Below are 15,508 nucleotides of genomic sequence, written 5' to 3' on the forward strand. Positions count from 1 at the left end.
CTACGCAGCAATTTCTTAAAAAAAAAACCTGAAAATATGCAAGAGACTATCTTTTTCTTAAAACAATACCTGAGAAAGTCCGGTGCTTTGGAAATCATGTTTTCAAAATCTGCAAATCCTAGTTTCCCATCACCATCCATGTCAGCTTCTTCTATCACTTTCTCACAAACTAAAGTGATTTCTTCTGCTGTTAGCTCTTCTCGGGTCAGCTTATTGAGGGTTTTTTCCAAGTCTGATTTACAAATGAAATTATCTGTGTTAAAATCTAAACAATAAAAGAACCAAAGAAAAGATCACCAACAACTCTCATAGTCATTTAGTCCAAACAAAAAAGGCATACAAAAGCATCCCAATACAGTACCATAGATCTTAAAGGCATAGATTGCTTTAAGCTCTCTGGGAGCCATTTCACTGAGCACAGAGAACATATCCACAAAATCATTGAAGCTGAGGCTTCCCTCTCCATCTTCTGAGAAAGATTCCACAATCCTTTCCTTGAAGGGATTCTCCTGTGAAAAACAGATACATATATTTTTATTATTATTATTATTCAGTATTTGGAAGACCAAAAAGCTGCAGACTCCCTGTTAATGAGTAATTAATTCCATGGTTGGCTCTTTGAAGACAGCTTTTCTCCTTCCAAAATGCATCTAAAAATTTACATTTGCATGCTTTAGCACAAAGCGTCAGCAGAACGTGCTGCTGCATAGTACCACTTCTCGCCCAGATTTTCTCAGCTCCATTGTTACTCATTCTCTCTAAACTGGTGCTCATCTTGTTTCTCCTGGGTGGAACACATACTTTATAAATGTTAGGGTAAAGGTACTAAGAGTGTGAAGGTCATTTGCACATAACAGGTTCCTGACAGGGTGCCAGACTGACATGGTCAGGAGGGTTACAGCTCCTATATTAAGAAGCTAGCACACACAAACAGAGGATGATAGAAGGGGAAGGAAACTGGGAGACCAAGGTAGAAAGCCAATGAAACAAACAGGGTCTTTACATCTTCTGGTGGCACCTAAGTGAAGGCTGGATGAACAAATACTGTCTATGAAACCACTTTAAAAAGGAAGTATTTGCATTCCACACCTGACTGATGTGGAACCATCAATCAGCCCTCAAACAAACCATGTCTGTTCACTACGGATGTCGAGTAACATCCCAGTAGAATCTTGCAGAAAAGTCTTTCATTTTCTCTCTGATACACATCAATGTCCAACGCTCTGGTTGAACTGATTACAGATTCCAGAGTTTTAAATGAAATTTCATCTCTGCAGGAGATGACCCTGAAAGATCCTTTTCTAGCACCCTACCAACCCAGCTGGTGTCAAGGCTACTCTGAATAAGACAATATTCAAAAACCATAAACACACAAGCAAGCATAAGAAAAGCTGCTTTACTACTCTGAAGTCCAAAACAATTGTTTTTAATGTAACAAAACAACATCTTTCTCACAGCTATGTAAAAACCGAAGATGAATTTGTAGCTATGGCTATAAAACTGGGAAAATCAACTCAATTCAGCTGAAAGTGAGTAAAACACAAACATCATTTGGACTTTGAGCAGCCTCTCATCAAAGCTGTTCTACAGATCTTATCTGAAGTCAAGACACCAATTAACATATTGATCTCCTATAAAAGTCATCAGCTTTGGTGGTGGCATATCATATTTATTATTTTTAATATGCATGCAGCATTTTATTTGGCTTTAAAAGAAGCAGTATTGTGAAAGCTCGGAGCTCAATCATATATCCATTTCATGTCTTTTTATCTCCAAGTTTAATTAGCTACAAGTATTCACAAACCATCCAATTATTTTAAATGAAATTTCATAAACCAGCTATATTTGAGAGGTAAATGACTAGAAAATGTTATTTTTCAGTTTACTTGAATTCTTTCTTGAACATCTAGAACAGATGCATCTATAGAACACATTTTCTGCATACCCGTGGAAACTAAAAAAAATACAAGCAGCATGTACAAAGCAGAGTTACATGAACAGACTGATGATTTATATTTATGTAGTATCCTTCATCTTAAAGGAATGTAAAGTACCTTACAAGAATTGGGCTACTTACCACTAATATGCAGCTGCCTCAAGTGAAATTCAACAACTGTTAAATGGTTTGCAGCAGCTTACAACTTACAACCAAAGCTGAAGATAAAGATGTTCAACTGAAATCACAGGGGGAACTTGGAAGCATAATGAAATTTGTCACCCACACAGACATAACATTTAAGATACATTTTGTTATAGCCTCAAATAATGATTAAGTTTTAAGGATTCTTGCTAAAAGACAAGCATAACATACAAAAGCTTAATTTCTCTAAGAGAAATGTGAGGTGTGACTGTGCATGCGGATATTTCAAAGAACATCCAGTTCCTGGAAAGCAGCCTTCCTTTTTTCTTCAGGTGATGGGTCAACGTGTAGATTCACACTACAGGACGACACTTTGCAGTGCCTAGTTCCGAGATGCAAGTACAGAGATGTGGTCAGACATTTGGGTACAAGGCGTGGATTGGTCAAGGCTATACCACACCTACATACATTTGTCAAGTCATATCACCTGGCAAATTTAAGAACAAATTTCAGTGGCCAGCCCAGCTGGAACTTTGAGATACTTTTTCACAGAAGCAATACTGGCCATCCACATCCTCAGAGAGCATACCTGGTTCTATTGGGAGGTTTCTATTTAATGGTTACAAAGCACTCAGGATACATCAACTATCTAATGCGATGTCTTTGGGTCTTGCGGTTTGCACTCTAGGACTACTTCCATGGTAGAAATTAGTTGGAGTCTGCCAAAAGGCAAATATCCATCTAATGACAAATCAGTCAAAGTGTCAACCTTCCAAGGATGGGCGAGATCTGAGAAACAGACAATGGAAGTGTAATTCCCTGAGACAATCAAGATTCAAAATGCACCACTAAATGCCAAGATCTCTCCAGTCTTTCTGGCTAAGATAATGGCCAGGAATAAGGCTGGTTTAATGGATAGGTGACATAGGGACCACAGAGCTGTAGGCTCAAATGACAGCCCATTAAAGTAGTCAATACTAAATTCAAATTCTCCTACAGGGTTCAATGACTGAAGTAATTCCACAATAGGGACCATGTCTACATTTTTCAAAGGGCAGGAGATTAATGAGCTCACTGTGCTCTGAGCTGAACATGTAAGGCTGAGCTCACTGTTCAGATGAAGACAAAAGCAGGCCAAATAAAAATAAAAAAGAAATTAAATAGAGAGAAAAAGAGGGATTCCTGAAAATAAAAAGACAACAGCCTCAAAAAAGCAGCAGGGTCACATCTCTCAAGAATCTCAGAATGAAAAACAACACCCCAGAACTAGCCAGATGGCTGAAAGTCATTGTAAAGGGATACATAATGATCACTCGCATCATGTGCATGATGTGTAGAGGAGGTATAGCAGATGTGCATCTGTGGGTACTGCTAAGGCTAAAGTATCTGACTTGAGGGCTTGGAAATATGCCTGTCTGTGATACGAATATACGTACAGACACTCTGGAAAACAATTAATTCTATTGTTTCAAATTGTCAGTTTATTAATAAGCCAAAGTAAGATTCATTTGGGCTGAAAAAGGCCCACTTTCTTCCTAAAAGCACATAAAAAATTGGTGTATCTGTTAAATGTGTAATACTACAGAATGCTAAATATCAGAGTGGACAAGAAAACATGTTAGAAAAATTGTCTTTTTTATTTCTAGAATATTATATTGCTTTCTTTGGAACAAACCTCATCAGAAGTGTCATGGTAACAGTTGTAAACTGACATCTTAGAGGCAGCATTGGATAACAAACAGGGGGCACACAGATGCAAATATCCCTATCAGCAGGGAATATCAAACCCAGGACTTTCTGCATTAAAAATGCTAGGTATAATCTCTCTGACTTAATAAGCATATTGCAGTTGCATAAGATGAATTATCTATTTGGCATGTTGGAGATCTCAAAAATACAGATGAATTAACGATGAATTAAATGGACGTAAGCATACTTTTTAAGTAACTCTTTGCCAAATGGATCTCTAAAACCTAAATGAAAAATAAAATCTTTCCTCATATTGATTTCTTTCCTTTAACTTTCTCATATTATGTGTCTTCAGGCAGTATATCTGTAGCTTACACAATGAAAAGTATTAGCTTACCTTCACAGATACTTTTCACATCCTTTCTGTAATTTCATTACCTCTACTCTAAAGAGCACAGATTAGGGTTCCATCATATTTAAAGGAAAAGCCATGGGGGAAGGGAGTAAAGGGGAAAATGATACTGTTCCTTCCTAGACTGTTTTCCCTTAAGCACTAATTGTTTAAAAAAGAATCCTTTTAAAACTAGAAACTCACACTTGTATTGTTAAAAAGCTTTCTGTCCTCTCACAATAAAAATGAGAGGGGAGACAGAAACAATAAATAATTATTACAGCTAAAACTCTGCTGTTTTGCAGATTGATGCTGCTGTAGTGGCTTGAGATAATCCTCCTAAACGTGCCATCCATCTTTTTAACAAACACTTTTTCTACTCAGATAATTGTGTTTCTATACGTTTTTGAATGTCATGCGGCATCTATTCCAACATACAGACCTAGAACACCATACAATAAACCACAACCGTTAGTTTTCTAAGAAACTATTACAGGGTTTATTCCTGAGACTGCAGCTAAATCTTACCAAATCACTTGTTATGTTCCCCTGTTCTCTAGTTTCCATCACAGGCTCTAGGAAACCACTGCGTTGTCCTTTTGCCCTATTCATTTTTGCAGCTTAATTAATTAATTTAAAGCACTGTGTCTTATTTTCACAAGCTGACTGCATTTTGGAAATAAGAAGTTGCAAGTAAAGTTGTAAGATATGTCAAGATAACTAAGCTGGAGATGCTGGACAGTCATAACAAAATGTTTCTTGGTTTTATATCCACAGAAACATGATGATCATTTTCTCTTTTTGTTTGAACATAAGTCCCTACTGACATTAGTGAAAATATTTAAACGCAAAAAGCAGTCTGCAGACTACTGAAAGCCAGAATCCCTTTGGATACTTTAATCAGGACTTGTTCAGAACTGATCAGAAGCAAACCCTTCTCAAATTTCAGGAGTTATTCCTAAAAAAATAGAAATGAACTCTTATCAGACAAACATCAATATAAAAATGGCTAGATTGTTCATTACCAGACCTCATAGGAGAGGCTGGTGCTTTGAAAGGGAAGCATAGCAAGTGCAAAAGCAAATTGTCCCTGGAGCAGATAAAAGCACATTTGTTTGTTGGAATTTTTTTTTTTCCTTTTCTTCTTCCTCAAATCAGTAATTATTTTTTTTTTCATGTTTAGATCATTATATTCATGTCATCAAACTTCTTTGCAGTGCCTACAGGGTATCAATTAAGCAAACCCTGCACAAACCAAGGCTAAGATACAGCTAAATTAATACATTTATATCTGAAAAAAAAATGACCACCTCATTCTGTCAGTAAGCAGAAATGTTAAGACAGATCAGCAATGAGCTTACCTCTTTACTGAAGGCTGCACTATGGTCACAACAGCCAAATAACAAAAGATTCTGGTTGCATATAGAATTGTTTAAATATTACAGAACATAATAGTATATAATGGGAATATAAGGCATTTTAACAAAAAAAAGATTCACTAACTACAGCAGGAAACTGCCGACAATACTGGTAAAGACCATCAAGCAGGTACAGATTTGGAGTTCAAGGGAGAGAAAATGGCCCTCACTTACTACACTTGGAGGGCATACAGTTGAGACACACAGTTAAAAAGGGGCTTCCGAGAAACAAGAGTGTTCTGAAAGGGGTAAAACATCCCATCTTAACTAGAAACAACTAACTGGATGCAGAGACAAGGAAGTTAGGATGAGCTGCAGGCAAAGATTGGCCACAGCAGGGGTCAGGCCTTGGGAAGAGTATCAACCTGCTCTCTCAGCTGGCATGGCCCATTACATGGAAAGCTTTGAAACTGAGGACTTACTGAAATGACTTCTAAAATTCCATCCTATTAAACCTGTAGGAAGTGTTTTCATTTTATTTTGAAGCAACTTGCATGCGTTCATGTTTAAACTTGCTAAAATAGGGTGCTAACATTGGTTTTGAAATGTGTGATCGATTCCCTGTTCCCTGTGTGTCCTTTCTTTCCCTTGACTGATTCCTGTGTCTGCTGGTCATTGTTTCAGTGCTGTGTGGATTTATGAACTACCTTACTCACTGCTGCAGCTAATGACAAGGCCTGTGAGGATCAATGAAGTTACTGCGTGAGCCAAAACAAGAAAGCAACAGACTGTAAAGCGAATAAAACTAAAATGTTTCCCCTCCAGGAAGTCCCTTTATGACCAACTCCTGACAGAAGGATTGCTCTACACTACAATGACCAGAGACAGGCCACACACCAATTTGAAGGTTCTTACAATTAGGGATGTATGTGTCACAAAGAAGATGGCCACCCACCTACTTCTACAGATCATATGTGGTCTCTGTGATCAGGTTACACTCCCACATCAAGCTCTGTGGAAGGGACAGGGATAACATGAGTGTAATCAGTTTTATTTTGAAATGAGATCACTTTGGCTTTCTACATGGTCTCATATTGAACAGCCCATATCATTGCTATGATTTTGCAATAATAATTGCTGCAATCTCACAGGTGTCCATATGCCTTAAAGTTAATTAGACTGCTGCCTGTGTGTAACTAAGATTGTCAAAATTAGAAAACAGAGACTGCAGTGAAACAGATGGAGTAAACCAGTTCTGTTAACTTCAGTGTAATGGCAGACCTAATCAATTTAAGTATCTGCCCCTTCTTTATTTATTTCTTGTCCTGACTGTCAACTTCTAAGAATCATGAGTTGGTCACTCACTTTAAATGACAGTGAATTATTCACTATCAGCATTTTTTTTCTTTGAAACACAAAAAACCTGGCTCAAAACATTAATGCGTTAGGTAAAGATCTTTCTTTATAGTAGCAGAATCTAATTTAGAAAAGTGCATTATTGATTCTCTCCATTTGTCAGAATCTACAGTGGTATTGAGCTCAACATTGCCAGTAACTAGAAATGTAATGTGTATATGAAAAAAGCCAGGTGCATTGAAATTATCACTAATTTTATTAGAATTCAATAGACATTTAGTTCATTTATTTCTATTTTAAGATTTAAATGTTGGCTTCGTCTTCACCTTGGATGAAAATTTACTGAAGAAAGAAAACACCATGATGATTTATTTAGCAGTCTGCTCAAGTTGCAAAAATTAAAGATTTTTTTTTCTTGGTGTATGAGCTGGAGTTACTACCTAGATTGCTTGGAAAATGAACTCTAGGGCAAAGACTCTCCCCCCTGCCCCCCACCTGCACAGGTAATTGCAAATGCTCCATGACCAAGATTGACCCCAATTTATAACTGAGATCCTAGGTAGCTTTTTAATATCTTTTAGCATCAATGTTTTGAAAGAGTTATGGAGGAAGATCTACTTTCCTCCAACTAATATTTTACTGGAAACAAGCTCACTAGCTATTGAATGCACCTTCTCTATGAACTGCTAGAATTCCTGAAATAAAATGAGTGGTTTGACAGCAATATTTCTAAGGTTATTCCACAGCCTTATGAGACTTGGGAGAGAATTATTATAAAATTTGACACAATTTTGTCCTGCTATTTTCATAAAATCAAGTTCCATTACCCTGGAGACATCTTCTAAAGCAGGGTCAGAAAGCCTCACAGACTTGATATGGTACAAGAAGATAGATTATGATCTGCTTTACTTTCGGAAGTATATTAGGAAGTCTATTATCATTACCACCTAAGATTGCTAAGGAAGCGAGATGTGCTCCTGTATCTCAAAATCTAATCATGGTCCAGTATAAAATTTCTGGTTTATATCTCAGCTTAAGTACCAGGCTGTCTTGTAAATATAGTAGTCTCCCATTTCTAAAGTTTTCATAGAATGAGCTATTCCTTAAGCGTTCAGTCCTGTATCACTGAAGCCTAAAAGAATGTCTGTGATTATCATTTCTTGCTTTCTTTCCTGAACTTAGCCTTGATTTTTCACAAAGCAAATATCAGGATCTGGCAGTTAAACTCCTCAGAGTCATATAACTGAGCCAGAGAATTACATGTTGCACTATCAAGATCCTAAAGATAATAACGTAAAACTTAAGGAAAACTGATTGTCCATAACAGAAGTGCTAGTACAAGCACCTAAGATGCTACAGTGATGAATGAGTTGCAGACATGTTAGAGAGATATAAAACTACTTGCAGTAATGGATGAATGAATCAAAAACCCTTGAGGATGATACATTTTATCACAGAAATAAGAATTCAATATTTATGCATAAGCAAAAATAACAGATGGCTGAAAACAATCAGAATACTTCAAGATACTCCCATGCATTTAGACTTTGTGAAGCCCGTGCTATTTCATCCTGCCAGCTACTAAAAAAACTGATTAGTTTACTAATGGTCTTACCTATGTAAATATAAAACAATTTTTGTTGTATTGTATTCCATACAACACTAATTTGCATTCTTATATACAGATGTCCATCCAACATGACAGCACTTCATGAAATATTCCTATTTCAAGGTGAAGAATCTTCTTCCTTTTGTACTAGCTGCTAAGCTTCAAATGACTGGTTCCATGTAACTGCTAGAAGCAGGTCCTTTGATTAAATCATCTCAGACAAATCTCACTGGGGCATTAAGAATAAATCCAATGGATCTAGGAATTGCTTCTAAGGGGAAAAAAAACCCCACTATAATATGGGAACTGTCATAATTACCAGTCCATCCAGCCCACCAGCCTAACTCTAAGTGGAACCAGTTGCAGATAAGGCAAGAACTCAAAAAAAAAGAGGGAGATACACATAGTGATCCTTACTATAGTATATTCTGAGATTAACAAAATGAGCATTTCAGGGACTTCTGGAGTTAGATATTACATCCAGATCATAAAACTTAAGAGCAATCTGTGGAATTCTGCTCTATAAAAGCTCTTAAATAATTTTTGAAGACTAATGCTGGTTTTGCCAAAATGTCTTGTGGCAATGAGTTCCTCAATATATTTACACGTTATGTCAGCTGTCTGTCTGTAATTTCATGCAGTACTTCCTTGTCCTTGTGAAAAGTAGTGCATAATTGTTCTGTATTCACCTGTTGGTATCATGATCTCGTAGGTAGGACAAAGACGAATTAGAGCAACCATCCCAATTCCCAACTTTTAGCTCCACTGAGTAATTTAACACTATACTTCAGAATACAGCCTTAGGGCCTAATTAGACCTGCTTGTGCTAGCAACTTCTCACAGGCTACTGATTTTGATCATAGAATCATTTAGGTTGGAAAAGACCTTCAAGACCATCGAGTCCAACCATCAAACCATGCCCAGTAAACCATGTCCTGAAGTACCCCATCTACACGCTTTTTGAATACCTCCAGGGATGGTGACTCCACCACTTCCCTGGGCAGCCTATTCCAATGTCTGACAACCCTCTCAGTAAAAAATTTTTTCCTAATATCCAACCTAAATGTCCCTTGCTGCAACTTGAGGCCATTTCCTCTCGTCCTATCTCCAGCCGCCTGACAGAAGAGACCAGCACCCACCTCACTACAACCCCTCTTCAGGTAGCTGTAGAGAACGATAAGGTCTCCCCTCAGCCTCCTCTTCTCCAGACTAAACAGCCCCAGTTCCCTCAGCCGCTCCTCACAGGACTTGTGCTCCAGGCCCCTCACCAATTTGGTTGCCCTTCTCTGGACATGCTCCAGCACCTCAATGTCTTTCCTGCAGTGAGGGGCCCAAAACTGAACACAGTACTCAAGCTGCGGCCTCACCAGTGTCGAGTACAGCAGAACAATCACCTCCCTGCTCCTGCTGGCCACACTATTTCTGATGCAGGCCAGGATGCCGTTGGCCTTCTTGGCTACCTGGGCACACTGCTGGCTCATATTCAGCTGGCTGTCAACCAGCACCCCCAGGTCTTTTTCTGCCAGGCAGCTTTCCAGCCACCTTTCCCCAAGCCTGTAGCACTGCATGGGGTTGTTGTGACCGAAGTGCAGGACCCAGCATTTGGCCCTGTTGAACCTCATACAGTTGGCCTCGGCCCATCGATCAAGCCTGTCCAGATCTCTCTGTAGAGCCTCCCTACCCTCAAGCAGATCGACCCTGCCTCCCAGCTTGGTGTCATCTGCAAACTTGCTGAGGGTGCACTCAATCCCCTCGTCCAAATCATTGATAAAGATATTAAACAGAACAGGGGCCAACACCGAGCCCTGAGGAACACCACTTGTGACCAGCTGCCAACTGGATTTCACCCCATTCACCACAACCCTCTGGGCTCATCCATCCAGCCAGTTTTTCACCCAGTGAAGAGTACGCTTGTCCAAGCCATGAGCTGCCAGCTTCTCAAGAAGCATGCCATGAGAGACAGTGTCAAAGGCCTTGCTGAAGTCAAGGCAGACAATATCCACAGCCTTTCCCCGCATCCACTAGGCAGGTCACCTGGTCATAGAAGGAGATCAGGTTGGTCAAGCAGGACCTGCCTTTCGTAAACCCCTGCTGGCTGGGCCAGGTCCCCTGCTTGTCCTGGACTTGCCATGTGAGTGCTCTCAAGACAAACCGTTCCATAATCTTCCCTGGTACCGAGGTCAGGCTGACAGGCTTGTAGTTATGTCTTAAATCTAATTTTGGATAATCAAGTTTGAAATCTTTGTTGCTATTTCCAAATTGGACCCAATACAGGGCATTTTTGCAAAGTATTATTAATTTTGCCTGTTGCCTAATTTGTGCTATACAAAACTTATGTGAAATATTTATAAGATATCTGAATGGTTAACATATAATAAGGTATTTTATGCAATTGAATGAACTGAAAAGAACTTTTCAGCAAGATCTTTATACCCCCTTTTTTAAAGTTCCACAAATACCTCTCTAAATGCACTTGTTTCATGAAGTATACAGACACATAATTTAAGCTCTTTCATAGACATTTCAATACATTTAAACACATAATATTGTTGAAAAACAATGTTTTCTTGAATGCTGCTGATACTAAAAGTTCATATATAAACAAACCTTGAACTACACTACTTTTATATCCTGTTCCTACTTCATACTGTAATATAATGGGCAGAGATGAGAAGAATTTTTTTTAAACTACAGTACCTGCATGATTTATTAAATGTCATTCATTTTATTTGAGGTGAGCTAGGAAGGTCAACTTTGCAAGCTACAGAGGAGGGAATTACAGTTATACCCGTGGCAGCCAAGGACACATACTTGTAATATGCACACAGCTGATATGAAACTGACCTGGAGCTGCATTCTAATTAGGGTTGGGTTATGCCGCTTTAGGAGTTAAAAGGCTTAATAGCTTTCAATCAGATGACGAAAGAACCATTTTGTTAAGTTCTAGGAACAACTCATAGCACATCACACATTGCAATTCTGTAACTATTTAAACAATAGCGAGGTATGTACTAATTTTATTCCTATACTATGTAATATTGTTAAGGAAGGTCATTAGCAAAAGAGCCCTACCAAAATCCCTAACTATTAATATATTTAATAACTGAATGTAGATGTGTTACATTGATGACAGTGGCATTTATGGCTTTTATGATAGAATTAAAGGTGTCTAAAGTTTTCCTTACATTTTTTTTACTTACAAAATTTTAAAATTTATAATGTCATTATTTTTTATGTGCAATTTTGGAATTAAAGCTAGCTACATCATCTTCATCTACTTTATTACAGGCAACTCATCATTAGAAGGAGTATAAACAGCTATCAGGATTTTGCTGAAGAATCCCATGTGAAAAAGAATCCTAAATTATTTCTCAGTTTCTTCAGAACCCAAAATTTCTAAGCTGTACATAGGTATCTGGTAAACCAGAGTCATAACTGAAGGATGAAAATTTTTAAAAGGCCTTCTATTGAATTAAATGGTCATATGTGTTTAATCTCTAATGTTTCCATTTATATGAAATGCTGGTCAAACACTTTAACAAACATTCTTTAGAGTGAAATGTGCTTCTTGCTCAATAAATTGTATTGTCTCAGAATCAAACATGCAGTAAGTGTCGTACTAAAGGAACAAGGAGTTCTGTGAACTTCAACTTGAAATCCAATTCAAATGTCTTTAACTTTATGTTGACTTAACCTCCTCCCAGACTGAATTTCTAAAGCAGTGCTTATGCTTGTACTTTTTTTCCCAAATATTCGATATCCTACAACATTAAGGAAGAACTTCTAAATCATTAAAATGAAGTGGAAGGCCATCAATTACAAGTTTTTTATGGCATTGCTCTTAAAAATCTTAACAACACTTCATGCAACTATCACAGTGAACAAATAGCTGTCTCTACATGATAGTAAAGATGTCAACTAATCTGCATGCATGAAAAAGAAAATAGACCATGAGACCAAAGACAACATAATTCAATAAACTGTTTAAAAAATAAATGCTAAAAATCTGTATTTGTCCTGTTAAAAGCATATTCAATTGTTGAACTGATAAAATAATAAAGACAAATACTACCTCATTTTTTTTTACAGTGATTGCTTTATGCCTACTGCTTCTCCCATGTGTAGTTACATGGACTGTCTCTCCACTTCCTATCATGTAATGACTCCATGAAAAATGAAAACTCCTGATAATTAAGAAAAACAGTATTTATTGTGCTCTTGCAGCTGAGAAAAAAAAAAGGGAAAATCTTTACTTTTGATCAGCAATGTTCTGCACAGCTCTGACAAATTTCCGATCAACACACTGAGATAAGAACTTCTAATTTCTAACCAGCTGTTCCAGCTCTTCACACAGAGATCCCACTGGCTTCTAAGGGATCGATATATACAAACTGGAAAGATCGCTAAATTTAATTTTATTTCCTACTCATGTCCTTTAACACCTATCCTAACTATCTCTGCAAGAAAGACATCCACCTAAATATTTTCCAGTTTCCGGGGCTGGTTTTGCCCTTGAACAGTAACAGGAAGGAGAAGACCTCAGCATGCCACGTTGCTTCAGGATATCAAACTCACTTGGCAAAACCTCTGGCAGATGAGCAACATAACTTAAGAAGATACAGTTTGTAAGCAGTCAGAAGTGATACCTTTAGTTCTGGCATGTTTATTATAAGCTGCATAGGTAGTTTAACATCTGGGTCCTTTGTATAGTCCATGGGCACAACGTTTGGTGCCATTTCATGGTATCGGCCATGCAACCTGTAAACAAGCAGAAAAAAACAGCCAATAACCAATTTTAAATAACCAATTCCATTCATACAGTAATCAGACACAAATTTGTCTTGCAGCTCTAATTATTTTTTTTTAGTGCACAAGTCTGAGCCCACCAAATTCCCATCTTTTTGAAAAAAAGAGGGCTTTGATGCAGTATCCAGCATAACTGTTACTAACACCCCCATGTAACTTGAGATGCATAACTAAGTAGTGTTTCACACTACCCGTATATAACATTTAAGTACTGTATAGGTACATGCACAGAAGAAGTAGGGCTGGACCAATGTACTAACACAGTGAATATAATCCAGGGATCACATCTCGGTGCAGATTATTGGTTGATCTGCACTAGACAAGAAAAAGTTAACAGCTCAAAGAATTGAAAAGCCAAACAATATGCAACTATGATGCTACAGACAACAGTATCCTTGGGAGACCTTACTTCTGAATTTAAAAAAGCCCTTTTCCTATCTGTGCCTCACTAACATAGCACATTTAGCCTCACAATTCTAGCACTGGCTGACACCAACACACAGACCATTTCCACTTCATTCCATTTCACATACTTTTGTTTCATTCTTGGCACAGCTTATTCATCAAACTAGTATATTTTAAAGGCAATAAACAAGTGTTTTTCCTGAGAGATGCAAGTCAAACATTCATAAAACTAGTTTCACTCTCTAAAGCTTGCTTATCATGCTAACAGTACTATGTTATAGTTTTGTAAGGGAGCTGGGAAAGGAAGAGTCAAAGGCCATGAAACGCATCCATGTTTCTAAAGGTTTAGAAGCTAAATACCAGTAAATTATAAAAACTATCTCAGTCTCACACACAACCTGGGCAAAGACTGCACAGATGTTTCTACAGTGTTACTTCCAACTGTTAATTGAATTAATTTAACAAGTGTTAATCCCACCCTTTATTTGCTGTCTCCAAATATTCTAGCAAATGTGCGCAAAAGCATAGCCCAAAAGCCAAGAGAAAACAGCTACCTGTAAAGAAAACATCGAATTAAGCAGGATTTAAATTTTAAAACTATCTTAGCACATTTATTCTCACTGGGATGCTCACTCAAACTAGGAATAGGAACATTTCAAGTAAAATGGGTACCCAATTCAAACTCACCAATGGATCTCAAGTTTTGAGCTCTCAAACAAACTACAGACAGAAATTGCCTGGTAAGTAAAACATTACCTGTCTAGAAGCAACTAATATATTGGAGGGATTAATTCTGATTCTAGTGATATCTCATTCTAGAGGACAAGTATCTAGAATCCAAGACTCTGTCAAATAACAGCACAAAAAGGTTGGAGAGGGAACACCTGTATCCCAGTGCTCAAAGATTAGTCAGAGATCAAAATACTTAGCATGAACGTATGACCTGTCAGTTCTCTATGAAATACCATATATGTAAATAGAAGCAGAAGGAAGATTAGGTAGTTGCTCTTCACAGAAAATTTAGAAAATGTCACATATGATAAAATGTAATTTTTATCATACGTGAAAATTTTGTCTTACACCTAATACATGAACTGCTTAGGGCACAAAGTGGTCGTTTTGCCATGTCTTATGTACTAACAAAGTATTCTGGTCTCTCATTAGGTTACATGTACTACTTATATATATATTTAAAAGCTATACTTATTATTTTGTGGCTTATTTTCATTTTAACAAAAAAAATACTGCCTGTTTACCAGATTATACTAACAATTACAAATAGAGATTAACTTGTTTTAAACAGCAGAACATAAACAAACCAGTAATACAGGAAGTAATGCTTCACCAACCCCTTTATCTTTCCAGCTTTAGCTTCAGCAACCCCTCAGTCAGCCCCACAAGCAATGGAGATATTTCAGATTAATGTGGGCAATTAATTTCAAAAACTATGAGAAAATAATCTACCTGCATGTCTTTTCTCAGCATGTCTTTGGTCATGATTATGATATGTCAAAAAGAACACATGAAATGGAACATAGAAACATGTTTTGTCTGGACCTTAGGAAACTAACTTCTTTACACTGTCCAGCGATATATTGTGCCATACAGGAAATTAAATATCCACTGACCTAAGCATATTTCAGCTGCTTACCACAGCTCACCCTGACATTTCATAAATACTGTGTAATTCAAGATGCAATAGCCATTTCCCACTCCAGCAGCTGATTTCTCTGTTGTAAACATCAGCTGCAAAGATGCCCCTAAATACAACAGAAAAAAAACAGCTTAAAAGCACTTAAAGGAAAGCAAACCTT

General features: G+C 37.5%; 1 protein-coding gene across 11 annotated transcripts in view; it reads right to left on the bottom strand.

The window, feature by feature from the left end:
• Positions 1-15,508, bottom strand: part of CIB2 (calcium and integrin binding family member 2) — a 55,523-nt gene that overhangs the window by 6,869 nt on the left and 33,146 nt on the right. For 10 of the 11 annotated variants that reach the window (XM_075045547.1, XM_075045551.1, XM_075045544.1 and 7 more), the window contains 3 exons: positions 13,130-13,241; positions 362-509; positions 70-265 (listed from right to left, as the gene is read on the bottom strand). In XM_075045547.1, coding sequence (XP_074901648.1) covers positions 70-265; positions 362-509; positions 13,130-13,241 — 456 coding nt within the window. The remainder of the gene's footprint in view (positions 1-69; positions 266-361; positions 510-13,129; positions 13,242-15,508) is intronic. The other variant, XM_075045543.1, reaches the window with a different exon arrangement.

The sequence above is a fragment of the Buteo buteo genome, chromosome 13, assembly GCF_964188355.1.
Source record: "Buteo buteo chromosome 13, bButBut1.hap1.1, whole genome shotgun sequence".
Taxonomy (NCBI): domain Eukaryota; kingdom Metazoa; phylum Chordata; class Aves; order Accipitriformes; family Accipitridae; genus Buteo; species Buteo buteo.